The sequence below is a fragment of the Rissa tridactyla genome, chromosome 1 (assembly GCF_028500815.1).
Source record: "Rissa tridactyla isolate bRisTri1 chromosome 1, bRisTri1.patW.cur.20221130, whole genome shotgun sequence".
NCBI classification, from domain to species: domain Eukaryota; kingdom Metazoa; phylum Chordata; class Aves; order Charadriiformes; family Laridae; genus Rissa; species Rissa tridactyla.
The window spans coordinates 58,635,169-58,655,790 of NC_071466.1; the positions used below are offsets into that span (position 1 = coordinate 58,635,169).

Below are 20,622 nucleotides of genomic sequence, written 5' to 3' on the forward strand. Positions count from 1 at the left end.
AAATAACGAAATGAGAGGGTCAGGGAAATCATATTCACCCAAGGAACTCCACATGGTTATCAAATGTGACCAATTTGTGCAGTTTAAATTTAGATATGGAGGGTTCAGCGGATGTCCTCCAGAACATGACTTATCCTACCCTTCAATAGGTGGGATAAAGAAAATGAACCAAAAAGGACCTAGTTGTCTCCATTGAAAGTGGCAGGCACATTGCTGAATAGATGCCCAGAATTTTGGTGACTTAAAAAGATGAGGTGAAGGATCATCACAAATAATGGAGAAGCCTCATGCAAAAACCTTTCCCTAACCACAGTGCTCCCTCCCCAGGAAACCCATACCCTGCTAGTGCAAACTGTAACATATGTCACTAAAAGTTTATATCTACACACCAATTCCTTCTGTCAGCCATGCCCAGTGTTAATGACTTTGACTGGAAATCCTAAACTCATTGGGTGTCTTTTCATTGACTCCGGTGGCTGCTTTAAGTTCACCTTGTGGAGCCATGTTGTGCCATACTGGTACGTAAATTGAAATGCATTAGACTGTTGTCTATAATGCTTTTTGTCACTCGAGATGTTGAAAGCATACCAAAAAAAAAAAACAAACCAAAAACTAAACCCTGTCTGATCTCTTTATAAAATTGTCTGAGAAGACAGAAGGGTATTTTTGTCTGAAAACAAGACGATATCCCTTTGTCATGGTGCAGTTCTGAATAATTATCGTCAAGATTATCCTGGCTTTACTGTGCTTTAATAAAGAGGAGAATCTGATCCAGTGACGGTGTGACTGGCAGTTCTGCCTTGAGTAGGAAGAACATGGGGTCTCTTCAGGATGCTCTGTGTTAGGATCAGTCAGGATCACTCCAGCTGATTCCCTGGATGTTTTTCCTTCACGTTCCAGTAGAATTTGTGTGGGAGGGCTGGGGAGGCAAGCACTGCCATCAGCAGGGGAGTGTTGATTTTTGCATTCCTGCAAATCGCTGCTGGCTGTGCTAAATGAAGATAATTGGCAGGAATCAATTCGTCTCATAGGAGGGTGTTATTAAGGGTTGAGCTTTTTTCACAAATTGCCCCTTCTGCGCTTATTGCTTGAGAGGCATAATCTCAGTGATCCCGAAATTCTCGGAACAGGAGATTGATTTCCTCCTTTTTCTTTTTCTTTCCCCCCCTTAAACTCTGCAGGTCAGTCCCACCCCAGGGTGCATCCGGGCGTTAATGAAGATGTTGTACTGCCCTTACTGCAGAGGACTTCCCACTGTGAAACCTTGCAACAACTATTGCCTCAATGTAATGAAGGGCTGCCTAGCAAATCAGGCTGATTTGGATACTGAGTGGAATCTGTTCATAGGTAAGAAGAGTTTAAATATTAGTGGAAGGAAATGCTGGTAATAGCAAACATCTGCAGAGTTTTGTGAGGTTAGAAGACACTGTTGGTCAATATTCGCAATGAAACAACTGCAGATGCCTCTCACTTTCTAATTCACCTTCCTGGCTTGCAGTAAGAAATCAACTCTTCCCACACTGAGCCAGTCACCTTCTGTATTTCATATTCCAATAGGAATGGTGTGGTATTACGGCTTCTGAGCTGAACTATTACATGGTACGTGAAACGTTGAGAAAGCTTTGGTTGAGGATTTGATAACAAGCTTAACATGGCAGAAATAGTATGTATTATAACTGAAAACTAGGCTCCTGCAAGCTGAGAAGATAGTAATATTGTATAACATCCAGTCAACATAAATCATAACAGCTGCTGTTCTTAATTCCGGTAGTATATAGGCAAAAAAACTTAAAATTTACTTACATGAGAAATTATTAATTCCTTGTTCTTGATTAAAATATATTAATATCTCCCTTTCATCCTGCTGAATAGAAAATCCCAAACATGCAATCGAATTGTTAGAATGGAACATAGAATATGTATTTCGGGAAAACTGCTATTAAAGTTTTATCCACATAATTCTTCACTCAAGTAAACTAAGAAAAAAAAAAACCAAATCAAGCAAGAAATATCCTTTAAACAGCTGTTCAGATATCCTGTAGCAAAAAAAAAAGTCCCAGAAGAGTAATATTTAACAAGAAATAAGAGCTTCAAGTTGCTTTTGATGATACACCTGATAGGATAAGGAATTAGATAAGGCTGATGATAATATAGAAAGAACAGAAACAGGTAGTTGCACCAGTCATTAATGAGCATCATAGCCTAGCCTGGATTTCAGGAAAATAAAAGCAGCTGGAAAACATTGGATAAAGCTCTCTGTGTTGCAATCAAAGCAAGGAAATATTATTTTCTACTTTTGGAAATACAAAATACAAGCAATCTCATTTTGCTTCATTTCAAACCTCACTGACCAATGTGACTTTGAAAACTTGACTCTGACTCATTCATGGATTTTCACTTTACTCAGCACAGAGGTGGTGCAAGATGAATAGGGAGAAGGAAACAGGATGAAAAATGAATCAGAGGATGAAAAGTGAAAAACAGCATTGAGTGTGCAATAAAAATAGCATAAGCCAAAAATGCAAACAACAATAACAAACAAATGATGCAAATTACAAACAAATGATGCAAATAAACATGCCTTCTCACTCCCTTGTACTGCTTGAAGGAGCTGACGTCGGAAGCAGCGCTATATGGAGGGGTACCCATGAGATTGCTGGTGTGAAAGAGGCCAGTTTATCGTCAGAAAGCTGATGGGAGAACAATGCCGACCTGTTAAAGACATTGCATAAGATACTCTCCCTTTGTCATTAAAGAGTAAACAAGAGCTGAATTGCCACTAATTCAGATCAAAGAAAATAATGTAGGCTAGGAAAAAAAAAAAAAAAACCAAAACATTTTACCCCAAATAAACAGCAGAGTTTTTATTAAGGCAAGCACCTGTTCAAATCGAAAGCTGGAAGGTAAGATTTCAGGTCTTCAGAGAAGATTTCCTTTTCTGGTGGTTTAAATTCAGTGAGAGTGCCGGGCAGGGTGAGGTGTGTGTTGGAAAGTGTGGAAATGCCTACAGATTCAGACTTTGAGGGTCTTTGATGCAAAGCCCTTGTCTTCATCGACGTCTTTCACATTTTGATTGTTCCTGCTCTCAGAAAAGAAAAAATGCATGAAAGCTTGTACATTATGTTAAACACAGGGCTAATTTATTAAATGCTATGTAATATACTGTGTGCTTCCTTAAAGGAAAGCAGGCTGCTATGAAATTATCCCATCAGGTCAGCGATGACAAGGCAGTATAAAGTACAAATACATCAAGACATATTTTCTCTTTCTTCTACCTATACAACTCTCCCTGTACAACTTGATGGGGAGGGAACAAAGGACAGATAAGAGATTTTCCTGTATTTGCAAAAGGTATTCTGTTTTATCCCATTTTTGAGGCCTCCAACATCTGTGCTGAAGATGAGGGTCCTTAGCCCTCCCTTTATGAAAGATTGAAACGCGGCAAGTTGTCTCTGCCTCTGACAGCTGTCAGAGACTTTCGAATAACACGTGCAATTCCCTTAGTACTAAACACAACAAAACTTCTACTCACTGAATTAAAACGAACAGCAGCACTTTACAGCACCGCTGAGCTATGAAAGATTGGAAATTATGCATGAGCAGTTTTTATCCCTGTTCTGATACTAGGAACCATGCACTAGGAAAAAAGAAAAAAAAAAAAAAAAAGAAGATAATTTTGTGCACCAACAGTCTCTGCCTAGGCAGGAGTCCCAAATGTTAGTGCATATTCATACTCAACAAGATAGTTTTGCTTAGCTCATAATCTGTGTATTGCAAGGTCGTTTCGGTAAAAGTTGGTATTAGGAGAAAACTCTCAGATGTGTTTGTCAGTGACTAAGCAAACGCTGTCGTTCGGACTGCATGTTCTGGTGTTTTTCTGTAGTTACTCTAATAGTCCAGCAACACCCAAGATCTACAAGTGAGGAGGAGCAGAGGAAAGTAAATGGGCTCTCTGACAACAGGGTGTGTTACGTGTTCCACCAAGTTTATAAATATAAAAGTCAGGGCTGAAATCGCATTTATATAGCACTAATAAATCTTGCATCTACTTTCAAAGCTAGGGAGAGTGGGACAGCTTCCCCTAAACATCTGGTGCTTTCCAAGATTTTATAGACTGTGAAAATTGGTAAGAGGTGAAACAGCTGCAGCAGCATGACACATGGTTTATTATATTTTTCCTGTTTGTGTCACCTTAAGGTCTGTGTCCTTTTTGTGTAACGTTTCATTATAGGCTTTTTGTGTTTTGTTGCCTTCATTATTGCACAATAAAAGCCAAATGTAGCACATCTCATTCTAGCAGAGTTCCTCTGAAACTCAGAATTCTACCCGAGAAAGAAAGACAGTCTTTAATAATTACATTATAATAATAAAATTATAATGAATAAATGCTTCTTCCAGGTATGTGTATAAAAAATTAAGGGGTATTTTAAAGTAAAGCAGCCACACTGACTTTGAAAATGTGCATTTTGACAAAGCTTGCTTCCGATGCCTGTTTTGCTGCCTGTTAGTTACCCCTCATAATCTCCTTTGCACCAGTCTCAAGCAAAGTTAGCAAATGCAAGATAAAAAGAATGAGTAGAGGAACTGAACTGCTGAGGAAGGAGATTGCCTCCGGGGAGGAGCTGGCTGATTCTGTGGAATGGGGAAAAGGGGATTTTCTCTGTCTCATGGCGTAACAGAGATAGTCAAAATTACGCTTCTCTCCATGGAGCTATACCAATTAACAGCGATAAGGATCAGGGATCCCACTGTTCATTCTGTCATGGAAACACAGAAGAGATGGAGAAAACTATTCCCACTTGCAGAGACTCAAACCCCATCTATCTTAGGGAATTACGTTCAATTTTAGCAATACTGTTGCTCCTCTTTCTCTAGCTCCCCCGTATTTCAGTCCTTGTTTCTACCTTGAGATTCTTTGACTTTCCCTAACATTAGCCCTCTCTACAACTGATCATTTAATTCCCTTGAACTGCTCTTTTTCTCAAGCAGGAATGTCAGGAGAGGAATGAGCTCCCCTTAATGGGCACCACACTTCCCCTCGGTGCCCTCATTCAGCTGCAGAAAAAACACCTGCAAAATGATGATTTCCCCATAAGCATGTACCTCTCATTCTGAGATTCAGGATGGCAAAGTGTCCATAACCCATTTGTGTTTTGCACAATATCTTTCACGCTTAGTCCTGGGGTTAACTTTCTTCTGTCTTGAGACAAAAACATAGATGATGTTTTTGCCTAAATCTGAATGTCAAGCAAGATTGTGCGCCAAATGTGATACTCCTTACTTAAATAATTTGGAACAACAGAAGAGTGGAAATCCAAGTAGTTGCTTAAATCACAGCAATGACTGTAGCTGGGCTTTTTTGTGGACATCTAAAGTAAATCACAAATGCTTTGTTGCTGTATTTAGTGACAGACTGTACACGAGTGTAGTGCCTGTGTAGTAGTAGAGTCCATGGATTGCTTTGCTGCAGTCCATGGAGGTTTGCCACTGCATGGCTATTTATAGCAGCAGAAATTACAAGTAATTTTTCTTTTCCTAGGAATTATTCAATGGTAAATCAGACACAGCTGGACCTTAGTCCTGTGTTTTAATAGGTGGGAGATTGCAGAAAGCACTTTAGAAGTTGTGCGGTGAGAGAGATGTGCGAGTGATCATGATTATGACGGCTCGGGATCGCATCCCTGTCTGGGAAAAGGAGCCAAGGGGCTCCTGCACTAGTTCATGTCCACAGCCATCCTTCTGCTCAGGCTGGAGAGCATGCGGCTTTGCTAGCAGCGTATTCAATGTTTGACAAGCTCTGCAGTGTAGCAAGGCAGATCAGCATGTGGTGTGTTCACACCGCAGCATTCAAGGCCAGCAAAGCTGGCATCCAGGCGCAGCGCACCAGAGCCACCTCTTGCTGACAGCGCCCTTCTAGACTTCAGCCACAGGAGAAAATCGTATCTGCAGGGTTTTGGCAAAAGCTTCTCCTGCCAGTCTTGAAATTATTTCATTTACTGTCAGTGCAGCAGCTCTGAATGACTAATAAACTTTCTCGTTATTGTGCTTTAAGAATCCCTCTTTCTTCTTCCCATCAGTATGACTCAGACACTTATCTTAGGAGACCTCTTGAGGTAGAGCGTACCGTGCAGTCTCACTTATAGCAACTCAATCATTTTAAGTGAAAATCCCCATCAAAACCGTAACTACTTACTCCTAATGAAAGCTTTAGGGTAATGAAAATATGCAATCAGTTTTATTTACTGCTTAAAAAAACCTTCAGGTCTCTGTGTTTTCTGCAAGCACAAGGATAAACATTTTCCTTTGAAAGCTTTGAGAGACCACCTAGATTTATCTTTTTTCACTGGCTTATTACAAGAGTAACTGTGCTCTTCAAGACTCACTTTGGTTCATGGAAAAATCAGTCTATGGCTGTAATAGGAATCCTTTACGTTTTTCTTGTTCCTGTGTCTACAGCTACTGTAAATAAACACAGCCTTATCTGTGTAGGCAGCTACATCTTAGGTTCATGAAAATAGGGAACCTCTGAAGTGTATTGAGATAACATTAAAAACAGATTGTGTTTTTTGCCCCTTCTTTCTCTGCAGTGTACAGCATCTGTCACTTCTTTTTACCCTTACACACTACAGACCAAAGGCTGGCAATCTGTTGTAACTCTCAGTAGGCAAAAATCTTGCTCATGCTTGATCACGGTAAGTGAGAGCTAAGAACAGGGATTTTAGCAACCTCGGTTACCTGGCACTTGAATTTCTTCCCTCCGCCACCCTCCTCCTTAATCGTTATATGAAAATATGCTGTGATATTTATTATATGTTAGCCTCTCTTAAGGACTCTGGGAGAAAAAGTGATATTATTCCCTCCATGGAGGCACTGCAGAAGGTTCCTGCAGACCTGGGGTGCCATTACTTCAAATCCAGAGTTTCTGGTAGAGATTCCTGAATTTTGGATTGACGAGCATAAAATGGGTACTTGAATGCAAACACTAAAATATCATAAGGTGTATCTTGTGCTCATATGAAAACTGACAGCATTCATAGTTAAGGCAGCCTAAAAATCAAAACCTGTATATAAAGCCTTATTTTCAGTTAGTGGCAACTTAGCGAACATTTAATTGTTCAGGCTAAATTAATTCTTTCTTGCTTTCTTCCTGAATGAAATGCATCTTGTTGCCTCTAGTGAAACTATCTTTGCAACCCGTCAGAATGAGAACAGGGAAAAATATCTTAACCTAATGCTTTTCATCTTTTCTACTCATTTATTGGAGAAACTTCAGTGCGTCCAGAGTTTGGAGAAGCAATATTTTCTTTAAATCTCTTGTCCGTACAGACTGTAGTAGCTATTGTTATACACCAATCTCTGTTCCCTTAGTTAAAGTGGCAGGGTTTCATAGATGGCTTTATGGGCTGTGGGGCCCAATTCTGATTATACATGAAAAAATAGAATCTATAGGTTAGAATTCTTTTTTCCCACTTTAGCTTATGTTTCACAAAACCAAGGGAAAATGGATAGAGTACTCTATTGTGTGATACAACTGATGCTTCAGTTGCTCAGAAGTTAAGAATGACCAGATTTGTGGATGTAAATCCAATGTTCTTTTTGCAAAAATCTTTAGAGTGCTTCAGGTCCACCAGTCTCCACAATGCATAGGTAGCTTACTTGAAGGAATTTGCAGTGCTATTAAAAAACAGACTTATCACAATTATGGCAGTTCAGGATAAACATACGTAGTTGCACAAATGAATGGTGAACCCAACTTGACAATACCTAATTAAAAGATTACAGTACTAAAATTTTAAAATTCTCTAATAAGCAGTAGCCTCCATGATTCCATATTTTCCCTTTGTTTTAGAGAAACAGTAGAATCACCGCCTACGTCTTAAATATGGTATGAAGGACTGATGGCTAATGCTTAGTCAAAGTATGTAGGAGCACCCCTGAAATAAAGGGATCATCATCATCATTGAGCAAAATAACTTGTAGAAGAGGGGAACTGTATTTGCTCGTTCCCTACTGTTTCTCTTCCCTCAGAAGTATAAAGAATACACAACCTGGGCTTGTAATTCCTCAGATGGCAATGACTTCAGCCTGAGAGAAGCTCTCTGAAGTTGTTGGATTGCCAGCAGCATGTAAATAGCTTGCACTTGCCTGCTTAAACTCTACTTACCCTGCTAAATCTCGGTGCCTCCCCCTGGGGCAACAGAGTTTCTTGCAAGCAGCTTGCAGCATCCATTGCCCTGTATATTTTCTTTAGGATGTGCCACTGAAGAAGGAGGTTCCCTTCTGTGGGACTATGGGGATCTTCTGCTCCAGTTACTGGCTCAAGAGGGCTGGGACTCATCTGGCCTGATCTTGCTGTTCGCTGACAGGAACAGCAGCTCGTTACTAGGAGGATGCATCTTGGAAGCATGCTAATGGCTTCACGCAGGGTGACTCTTGAAAACTGCAGCTCCTGAAGAGGGGCTGTGGATTTCTGAAGATGCAGATGCTTCATTGAATGATAGCAGCAAGCTTCTTGGGCTCCTGAGCTTTGGCATGACTTGTGGAAATGAAGTATGGTGAGTAACTATGCCAGTTTTGTTAAGGATAGAATGACAGTGCACGTGAAACATATCACAGTTACAAACACAGAATCAAATTCAGCAATTCTAGAATTCTACCTTTGCCATCCATACACAATAGTCTCAAACAGTATGATTTCTGCATTTGCTTCTCATAACTTGAAGTGCTATGAGAGCCACATACTTGGCATTTTCACCTGGCACAACAGAGCCACAAGCTGACCGCAGCATTTAGATGCTACAGCATCTTTGGAAAATAGCAAGGCTGATCAGCATTGTCAAAAAGAGTTTAAAAGATTTTATAATGAAACTATTGGACCCAAATGATGACTTTTCAGTTCCATCTTCACTCCTCATCTCCAATTCCTTCACGTCATTTTACATTAAAGTGAAATGACTGGCTAGTACACATGAGCGTAGTTTGGAAGTTGCGTAGAATAGCAAATTTCTCTGTATTTACATTCAAGGGAAGTGCTGGGGAAGTTGTTTTGACACTGCCCTTCAAAATGCTACGAATAAACAGAGGGGTGTTAAATGAGACATGTCTAGAAACAGGACAATATGTTATTTATTACTCAAATACTACATGAATCAAGTACTATTATTTTGTACTTTTCCAAGTCCACAGCTATGCTCTCTCAAGGAACTTCTTGCTTCCAGGAGTGCAGTAAACAGTACTGCTCTGTCTGTCCTAGGTTACCACATATATTGACACCTCAAAAGTGTTTTCAATGGAGGAATTAATCTCTCAATTAATTGTGCTTATGTGGGGCTGGATCTCTGTTTACCTCTAGGGGCATCCCTCAGGCACTTCACTGTGCTGATCTCCTTGTTTCACAGGCCAGGGACCAGCTGCAAAAAATGTTGTGCCTCTTGCCTGGTCTGGTTTCCCTTCTGGTTTGGAGGGTTTGGGGCACCCAGTCTCTCCATTACATGAAATAAGGAGGTGAATGGAGTACACAACCAGACTCCGAAATTTCGCCATGCTCTTACAGTTCAGTTACCTGAAAGAACTATTTCAATGCAGTTATTTTTGCAAGGAGTACAAATCCAAATGAAGAACATGTGACTTTTTTCATTTTTCCCAAACAGAAATAAAAAGAAGTCCACTTTAAGAAAAGTTTGGTTAACCTCTAATGTGCATTGATTGAAGAATGTAAAGAGATTCCTTTCAAATCTCTTTGTTTCAAATGTTGCAAGCAGGAGTGGTTAAATATCATTTTAATTGGTTTAACTTGCTACTTTGTCTGTATTCAATTGAGGCAATGTTGTATTACACTAGGACGCATGAAAATTATGTTATCTCAATAACCATATCTTCAGTTACCTCACCTTTTGGCTTGGTCAGTATCGATAAATCTCAGATGAACTGAATTTTATGTTTTGCAGACACTCCTATTTTTAAGGGAAAACATAATGATGCAATAATTTGAATTTTGCTCGGAGGACTACTGAGGGTTACGCTTCGACTTTTGTCTCTGTGTCCATTTTTCTGCATTTTATTTCTGCTTGTATTCAGCTGTATTTAAGACCACATGTCTGAGAAAAGTATTTTGTTGCACTGTGACACCATTTTATACTTTTAAAATATTTTGTCTTGGAATCTGCACCTATTTTAGAAAACTGCATAAATAAAGATCAGTTTTCACGCACTGAAAGTAGAACTGGAAACTGTGTAATATTTTAAATGATCTGTTCTTTCTGATAGATTGATTTACAAACTATTTCAGATTCTCTAAACTTCATATTAGACACAAATGCTCTCTGTGTGTCAAATTATGTTCTCCATTATTCAGGTAAATGTAATGGGGAGATGCATGTAATTTCAAGCAAACTCGTTCTACAGCAAGAAACCTCCCTATCTTACTACTATCAAAGCACTTGGTTGTACGTGAAAATACTTTGCCAAGGTTATTATACAATATCAATAAAAGGTGATAGGTGCAAATCCCTTACTGCAATGATGTCAAAGCAAAATTGACATCGATTTGCTTTGTATTATAATTTTGAGCCAGTGCCTGATGAAGGCTAATCCGTTTATGATAATATCTCAGGTAGTATATTATCTTTTTCCGATCTTGTCCCATGACCTTAAAAGGAAACTGCACATATTTTTTTTTGACATATAGAAACAAAGTAGTGTTGGCAACCAGCCTTGATTTCTCCTTACACATAAATCTTAATGCTGTACATGAACAATACAGAAAAAAAGAGATTTGGGGTTGTACATAATCTGCCAACTTCTATTAATGAGACACTTGGGGGTTTCTTAGTATCATTTCCTTATGCTTTTTCAGTCCTTGAATTTCAGAGCAAGTTTCAATTTGATGTTTCTTGAAGAATAAAAACTCAACGCAAAACTCAGTAAAAGAATTAAAATGTGTAGACAATCTCAGTCTAAATCACTACATTTTCTTTACTTTTTAACTGCTTATGCAGGTCTTTTATGAGTCATACAGAAATGACCCCATATTGCCAAAAAGCTCCAAATATATAATTTTGTTTAGACTCAGTCAACATTCGCATTTCAGAAAGACTTTTTAAGGATAAGCTGATAAAAATCGGTGAAGAGTGTTTGACTAAGCTACAAATTTCTCATGACTTGGCAAAGAGACTATGCTAAAGATCCCTACACAGTACCCCTTATCAGTGCCAGCTTTAGTGGAGCGAAAGCGGAGCGAAAACTTAAAACCATTAGAGAGATCAGAATTTTAGTAAAAAAAAAAACCAAAAGATTCAGGAAATAATTATTTATTTCTGGCAAGGGCCTTAACTATTCCCTTCTTGCAATATGTCAACTCTCCCTTTCTTCTTGTAAATAATTTTTTTTTCAGATGCAGTCATTATTGTGAAAAACATTTTTTCCCTCCTTTCTCTCTGCCTTACTAACAGAAAGTCTTACCATTTCTATAGTCAAGAGAACTAGTGTGGCCCAGAGTGCTACGACGGAACTGGTATGGCCAAAATCCATTGAGCATTTTTGCAACAGTGGAATCTAAAAGTGTTCTGATGCATTTGGGAGATTCTGATGTGTTTAGAAGGTAATATGAAGGTAATATGAAAAACTCAGCTCTTATATTTCATATTTCTCTGAGTTACTCAGTGTCGCCTGCCCTGTAATATAACATTCAACATCCCTTAATGTCATTTATATTGCAAGTTAACCTATGGGAGTCTAAAATCCCATGACATGTATTTTTCATTTAGCCACCAGAAGCATATACTGAACTTTCCATGTCAGGAGGAACTCACCTTCATAATATCACACTTCAATTTACAGCAGCAGTAAAGAGCTTTTCTATCTGTCTTGTCTTGCTCACTCTTAAAATAGAGATAACTATGTAGGAAAAAAATATCAGCTTGAAAAATAAAGAATGCCGTTTTGGTTCCATTGGATATTTATTGCTGACCTCAAAAAAGAATCAAATTTTTCAACCAAGTTTTGTGTCTCACTATGACGTTGTGAAATGAGATGAAGGTCAGTCTTCACTTTCAGTATGCAGGTTACAACAGTGTCTCGCATTTAGCTTAACTGTAGGATGAGATGAAACCCATCACTAAACCAAATGATGCGCCACAGTAAACGGACGCTGCCAAAAAGGCAAGAAGTTATCCTGAGCATGAGCCAATAAAACATAGAGCACTCACAAGTTGCTAACTTGAATTTCATGGATTAAGAGGTACAGAAACTCTTCCGGTAGATTTCGCTCCTCTAATAAAAGATGTAGGATCATACCCACTGACATTTAGTTGTACTTCAGCATCCTTATTTTAATACATTGGTTAAAGGAAGCTGATAAACAGGATAGACTGTCTCTGCTATAGGATAAGATTGACAGTTCTGGCACACATAGCTACAGTTTGTGATTTGTGTTTCATTTATACACTCAAAAGAAGGGGTTTATGTATTTCTTATGACAAACTAAAAATGAATCCATGAATATTTTGTTAGTTGAAACTTTGCTGATATCTGCAGTGCTGGAAACATACTCTAAATCAAGTTCTCCTCTTTTGCTGCACTTACTCTTCGGTTAGTTTTTCATACCAATTAGAAAATGAAATGGTTGTGTTTCCTTTCTACATTATCCTAGGAGATTTTCTGTCAGGAAAACCTTTCTGTGGGAGGCATGCGAGTTGGCTGCTCCAAGCTATGCTGATGGCTGAAAACATATTTTAGTAATATGGAAATCTTCTATTCCAGATAGTAATGACTGACATTCTCATTTTAGCACATTGACTGCACTCAGATAAATCACTTTTAAATTATTAGACAGTTTTGCATGTATTCATAATATTTAGTTATACTGTCTTCTCCTTATACAGTTAACATATTCTTCCAGTATTCTTCAATCTTTTATTGATATGTGTATATTAGATCTGATTTGTTCAAATGCAGCTGCCAGAGAAATACGTATAAAAAGTAGTTGTCTGACTGATGCGTGTTTTGAAGAGTGTATATATAAATTAATGTTAAAAAAAATTACGAGGAAGCAAAACTACGGTAATGATATGTTGGTACCTTTATAAGAAGCCTGTGACATTTCAGTTGTGATCAAAGTTTTATATAAGAAGAAATTAGGAACAAATTCTTTACTGTGAGGGTGGTGAGGCACTGGAACAGGTTGCCCAGGGAAGCTGTGGCTGCCCCATCCCTGGAAGTGTTCAAGGCCAGGCTGGATGGGGCTTTGAGCAGCCTGGTCTAGTGGGAGGTGTCCCTGCCCATGGCAGGGGGGATGGAACTAGGTGAACTTTAAGGTCCCTTCCAACCCGAACCATTCTATGATTCTATAAAAGATTTAAAAAATACTTAATAATTTACTCATATTGAAATTGGGAGGGACAGCATGGTGGAGCTTTAGCTAATGTGAAAAATTTAGTAATAGAAATATGGCAGTGAACAATACGTGAAGGTCTAATTCCATTGATGTTGAATGTAACTCTAAAACAATTCCAAAATGAATTCATCTTGTCAAGTTAATTGTTACTGACAGATAAGGAAAGCAAATACTTATTTTTCGTTACATGAAAGCACTTTCAAGCTCCCCAGCCCCCATTCAGTTCAGGACATTTCAGGACAACTCACATTTGTTTGAAATATGGCAATATTAAACCCAATCATAAATCCAGATAAGAGGTACACGAACATACTTCAGTTCCAATCTGCCTTGTTGCTGTTTTTCAAGCTGAACTGGCTATAAGGTGCGACCTCTAGGCAGCTGTTCTTTACAGGGAAAGAAACCATCAAGTAGACATAACTTACACTTTTTGAAGAACTAACAGTCTCAGAGTGAAACAACAGGTTACAGATAGCTTTTTCCAAAGTGCATGACACTGAATTATAATTTCCATTTTCATTTCATTTTCATTTACTCCTCGTTTTATGCTCATCTCATTTGACCCAAATGGTCATATAGGTCCAAATTGTGTAAAGTCTTGTGACTTTATAGTACTTCGTAAGTGGCGAGAATGCGGCTCTTTTCAGCTGATGCCAGTATATGTAGTTTCACTGTTGTCTGGGGCGGGGGGGTTCCCAGTTGTGCTCACCTCTTAGATTTTCAGTGTTCCATATAAATATGCAAAGCATGTTGCATGCAGGAGTCTTGTACTGTAGCTTAATCAGTGCCATAGGAAATGTGTTTCTACTTGCTTCAATTCTGTTTTGTTGTAGTTTTCACCTCTGCGGACTTCTGAAACAAGTGTTTAAACTGAAAAACGTTGTGTTTGTTATGGATTAAAATAATACGCATTTATGAAGAAGAATAATCTCTCTTTTCATTTTTAACGTGGTCACAAAATCTACGTGTTATAAGCAGTCTTTTTTGTTCCATTTTGTTTAATGCTTGTCAATAAAACTACACGAAGTTTGCGAGATCTGGGAATACCATACAAAGTACATAGTTGTGCCTAAAATTAGTCTTCCTTTATCTCATGCGGTGTTTTAGTATTCCAGCCCAGTTTATTTGCAGGTGTTACTTACCGTAACATCTTTTTCTTGGAAGATCTGCCTCTCAATATATCCTACACATATTTGCTAAGCTATTGTAAGAAAGATGAAAGACATTCAGATCTCTGATTTACCGTGTTTCAGGAGATGATTTTTTGAGGGGAGGAGGGTAGATTTTCTGAAATTTTTCCCTCCAGTTCAGAGTAGAGCTCAGGGTAGACTGCAAGACCTTCAGGCATAAAAGTATTATTCCAAGCACTGAAGATCCCTAATGTGAACATGAAAAAAATAATTATCTTTTCCTGTAGATGAAATTGCTTCTCAATACTTATAAAAATATACTCTTTAAAGTAGAAAGTAAAAATGGTATTGAATTAGTAGTTACTGGATGTGCACTCTCCACTTTTCATTACTTTTTACTGAAATTCTATTGAAATTAATAGAATAAATAGCTATTATATTGCCATAGAATTCCTTGCAGAAGAGTTAGAATTCAAGGCAAATGAGTTAGTTATGAAATACCATTATTTTCAATGGAAACTGGGTAGCTATTGAATTTCCTTCATTTCGGTCTGAATTCCATAGCTATTCATCTATAAAGAACTTTGGTTATCTATCAGATTCCTTTAATTTAAATAGATACAGATAAGATAGAAAATTCCTTTTGTTTAATTTCTATTTGGTTAGTGGATATTTTGCTGAAACGGATAAAACAAGCACACCAGATCCAAACTGTCGTAGGTGACCTCATTAGAGACAAAATTGGAGGAGCTAGGTAATGTATGTGAAAGATAAGAGAAAAGATGTACAGTTGTGCTATTCCATATTATATGCACGGATGCATTTTATTTATTGTTCTTATTTAGCAAATGAAAGGGTAAGGGAGCTGAGTGAGTTCCAAGGAGTATGTTACTGCCCTTACATTAATGTTCTTACATTACAAAGCTGTATTTAAGCAGAGGCAACATGCTGCTGCTTGAAAAACAGCAGCTGTAGTTTGTTTATTTGGGGAAAATGGAGCAAATTGCCTTCATAGGCTTTAGAGAAGTGCCAAGAATATGCATGGGCACCATCCCAACCAAAACATCATTTCACAATACTACTATTTGAAAGAAATAACGATTCAACACTCTGCAAATGTACGTGTCACCTTCCCGTGAGTTAAAGAAACAGAGAGAGATAAAAAAACAGGCCTTTGGGAATCACAGATTTTTCTTTGCTTGACCATGGACCAGCAGAACAACAGGTTTCCCCCTGTCTGTCTAATATGTAAACTAGAAAATTTTCACAGCATTCGTGGAGTCACGTGGATGATCAGTAACCCAAACGGAGCACCTGGATTGACACGAACTATTTTCAAATTAATGCAGTAAATTGTGGGGTGAATTGCTGTCATTTGGGGCACCTAGGGGCACACTGATGACCTACACATCCTTGCCCACTATTTGAACAATTACTTGTCATCTTTAAATGCAAGATTGCCTGTCTCATGAGAGTGACCCTTTTTTATATCAATATGTGTCTATTCCCACAACAGCGTGCTGGAGTAGGGAAGTTTATATGGGCTGGAAATTCAGGTCACACGAAAAAAATGTTTTTACTACCTGAGCAGTAAAACACAGATATCAAGAAGATGCTGTGCTACACGTTTTTACTTTAGTTAAGGCGCAACCTGAGCTTTATTTAGTTTAGATACTAACGTCTGGTTTACATGCTAATTACAATATAAAATAGCAGCACAGAATTAAGCCTAGGCATGCTGTCTGTATTTCCCTGCGCTCCCAACTGAGTCTTGTAACCTGTATTGAGCCACATCTGTTGGTACCTGTGAAGCTAGAGTGAGTATTCCCAAGTAGAATACCATCTTCCGCCTTGCTACAGCGACTGAAGGAATGGGTTAATTGCCTTTTTTTGAGGAAAGAAATGCACAGGCAAGAAGAGGTGTTGAATAACAGTCTTAATCTGTTTGATTTCCAATACGTACAATTCCTGCAGGGACAAACCTGAAAAGAGATTAATTATCACAGTTTAGGGCTTGTGTACTCATAAACTCCTACGAAGGCATCTCAAAATTCCCAGAATGATTCAGACTCTCTCTCTACATCACTGACTTTCAATCTGAAAAGGTTTATTCAATTCCCAGGTTTTAAGGCCATAATTTTTAGATTTCAATGTACGTTGGGATAAGTTATCATGACTATCTGAAATTTCACATAAATGTGGAGAATGGTGCCTTTAGGAAGCTCTAACCTAAGACAGCTGAAATTATTTGTTTCTCTGCGGAGGCTCAGTGTGTACGTAATATATGTAGCAGTGATGCATGAGAGCACAGGAAACAAACAGTACAGATCTCATGGGCTCTGAGCAGCTGCTGACCAATGCAGATTGCACCCAGCCGTTGGAGTAGGTGTGCATTTTATGTGCTTTTTATGCAGAATTCTGAATGTTGCCTGAAGGTGTGGCTTCGTTATTAGCTGACCTAAGTTGATCTGAGTCGATGCTGCTTCAGAAAAGAGTGATGCCAGGCGCACATCCTTGCGCTTTCCCACGTTCCAGTCCCAGCACTAGGAGCCAGGGAGCTGACCTCTATGAAAATCGCTATTTTCTTTCTTGCTTTTTTTTTTCCATTTTATGTTAGTGAGTGTGTTTAGCTGGGCTTGTTCTCTTATTTATCTCTTCCTGTCACCCAGTGAGTTCTGGCACCATGGCAAGGGAGGGGATGTGTGGTGAGCTAGGAGACCTCAATAAGCAGTGAAACAACACCCTAAGGTGCTCTCTGTTCTAATTTCTTTGTGTTAGTTATCCTAGTTTATAACAAAAAAAAAAAAAAAAGCTTAGGTTTTTAATTTAAAACATTTTAATCCTTTTTCCTCACAATAGCAAAAGGTTTAGCCAGACCCTCCTCAGGGATTCGCTAGGGTGTCATAGCCCAGTCACCTTTTGACATTCAGGTTGCAATACAATAACTGAAAACTAATGACTGATCTGCCTCCTCTTCCCCAGAGCAGACAAGGAGAGCCTGAAAGCCTCCTCCTGTGGGTCCTCCTGTCTGAAGGAGCGAGGATCTGCCGCTGCTGTTACTACTGTCTTGTATGGGAGAGGGGATTGGGGCCAGTGTCATGTTTTCTCCTAAGCATATGGCCTGGCACAGAGTGGGAAGGTGTGAGAGAAAACACTTCTATCCCTGTGAAGGCGGCATCTGAGCAAACCACATTTGGGAATCTCTGTCTGGCCACGATTTCACATTTGGCACCCGTCCTGCTTAAGCCAGTTGAGGCAGTCCCCACTCGGCAGCCAGCTGTGTGTTTGTACCACTGCATCATCAGTGGTCCCCTGATCTGGTGGTCCTCCACACAGACGTACAGCACTGCCGACGGAGAGCAGGGACAGGCAGCACGGTGGGAATGAACCGGTGGGAGAAGAGCGTGGCAGGGAGCAAAAAAGAGCTCCCTAGACCAGTGTTATCAATAGAAACACCAGCCAGATTGTGATTTAGGAGGCTAGTTTGGTGTTACAGAAAGATGAAGCTATGGGCAACTGCCGAGAACAGGTCAGTCACATTGCTGTCCTCGCCATGTGTTTCTGCCATGTCTTTTCCAGCAGCAGCGGAGTGCTCAGCCTGAGGAGAGCTTACTGGGAGGAGAACCAGCAGGAAGATAACCCGGTCACACAACTGGGATAGGCTTTCTGCTGCCTCAGCTCCCTGAATTAACTCATATGCCACAATGTCACCTTATGGTGGAAGGAAATAATTCAGGACAAGAGGTGGAATGCTAATTTCATCTTCATCAATAAGTCTTTAGGTGCATTTAGCAGTAACATCCCTAAGGTGAAGCATCCCAAGAAGGCTGGGTCCGTGTGAGAGCTGGAAGCTACCAAAAGAAGAGAACCCATTCCAGCCATGTGTTCTTTCTGCTTCCCTTCTCCTGGCCTTCTTTCCAAGCTTTCTCCAACCTACAAACCTGGTAGAAAATGAACCATGAGGGGAAAAATTGTTTGAAAATCTCAGCAAGAATAATGAGCAGCATCAGCTCAAGGAGTGGCCATCTCAAGTAGACGTGTAAATTGTAACTTTACATGAGATGGCTGGGGTCACCATTGCTGAAAAGGTGTCTTGTCACTTATTTCTTCTCTAGCCCTGTGACCTCTACAACTGTGCATTTGCACTGATTCCTTTGCACTCGCCTTGATGCTGATAGGATGGTTCTGTGAACAGGACCATTGCCAAGCATGAAATAATCCCTCCACCTAATCTTTTCCTTGTTTTGTTTTTTTTTTAACCTGTTTAGTTTTCTGGTTGATTACTAAGATGTCTTTGCTTATTAACCCATTGGGGGCATCCAATGCATGTCAGAGTCATTGCAAAATAAGCTGTGGGTGCTCAGAACAAGGAGCACAGATGAGATGTGGGGTGAGAGAGTGGGATTTCCCTCTATCTTTTTAAAACTACCAGGTTGGTAAAAGATCTTACCTGTTGCTCCGCCTCAAGCGTCTGCTTTCAATTCTTCATCAGGGTTATATGCAGCACAGTTCTGAAAAAAAACCTGTGTCTCCTTAAGGAAAATAAACTGTCAATTACTTTATATGCTTGCCATATCTGCCAGTTTATTATTCTAGTTTTAATGATTGCTAAATAATTCTTGGTTTGCAAGTTCCCTTTTAAATAGGAGAAAATTAGTTATGTATAATTTTCTACTTTTGCATTTCTGCTGTTTGTACTATTTCATGCGCTGGTATGAGGAGATTGTAATTTTGTTTTATTTTAATTTTCAAGTAATCTTATAAAAGATATCTCACAGTATCATACTGATACATGCAGTTGTGATGTATACTTCGTCATCCTACATGCAATGGACCAAAATGTTTTAGGTGTTTAAATGTTTTTAGGAACTGGAAATAATGAAGAAATAGGTGATAAAAAGAGCTATTAAAATAGTGGGAAAATATTAAAAAGATGATTTCTGATGTGATTTAGAGTGCTGCTAAGCAGGGATATGTAAGAAAGCTGACAGAGATGGCAAAAGCTTTATTTAAGAAGGTTCCTGCAAGAATAACAGTAACAAAATGAAAAACGACAGAGAAGAAGATGGTATTAGACAGAAGGAATGGCGAAATATGAAGCACAGACAAAGTCTGGGTGGTACCTTGCAGCAAACGTGTCAGAGTATTACAGGAGGTCAGCTTTAATCTGAATTCTGAAATTAATACCATTTTTAATATATTTGCGTTGCATTGTATCCATGAGAAAATAGCCAAGTAGTTGTGAGTACAGGCCAACAGTGCAGAAAGCTCTGAGAAAGACTACTTCAGCCCATCTCAGAATTGTATTGACATTCCTCCTCTTTCCTTGTGTTTTTGAGGTACTTTAATGAGGAAATTAGAACTGCAATAGCAGGTTTGGGTAATCAGCACTGACAGGAAAACTCAGAGAAGGCATTTCTAAAGGAGCTGAAGATGAAAACTATGATTAAATTAACTGAAAAAAGTTATAATTTAGGATGAAGAAGTCCTTCCAGGTTATAAGTATTTCAGGTAAAGTAACATAATTTCCACACAGCTGTGTCTCAAATAATTTCTGTGCTTTTTGCATAGATATTAGCAAGAACTAGAACACAATAAAAAGAGTTTATGCACATGAGGAAACATCACCTCAGATGAAACTTACCCAAGAAGCGTAAAAAATAATTTCTTGACAAAGCATCAAATGCACAGTCCCAAGTCATTACAAGAACTGTCTCTTCAGAGATGGTCAAGCAAGAAATAGGGACTTCCCATGTTCTGTAGGAATGACCTAGACTATATTGGTGCCACATATTTTTTTCTCTTACTATTATATCTTTTCTCTTTACATAATAAAACCATGGTTTCAACCTGATTTTAATAGGAAAATTTTTAACACTTTGAGGTTTCATTGAGCTATACATTGTCTTTAAAAGCTTTTTGTGTGGCTGGTATGTTGGTACAGCCTTTTAAATCACAGTAATATCACATTACGTTAACTACAGAGAGCTTCCCAAACAGATATTTTAGTTAACAGAGTGTTCTATGTTATCTCCTAAATAAACATGAGGTTTTCTGTTACCAGAACGTTCAACAGTAGCACAGTTCTGTGATAAGAGT

The 20,622-nt window shown here is 38.9% G+C and overlaps 1 protein-coding gene across 1 annotated transcript in view; it reads left to right on the top strand.

Annotated features, from left to right (window-relative positions):
- GPC6 (glypican 6) overlaps positions 1-20,622 on the top strand; it is a 774,776-nt gene that overhangs the window by 567,779 nt on the left and 186,375 nt on the right. Inside the window, exon 4 of the mRNA XM_054216702.1 lies at positions 1,182-1,347. Coding sequence (XP_054072677.1) covers positions 1,182-1,347 — 166 coding nt within the window. The remainder of the gene's footprint in view (positions 1-1,181; positions 1,348-20,622) is intronic.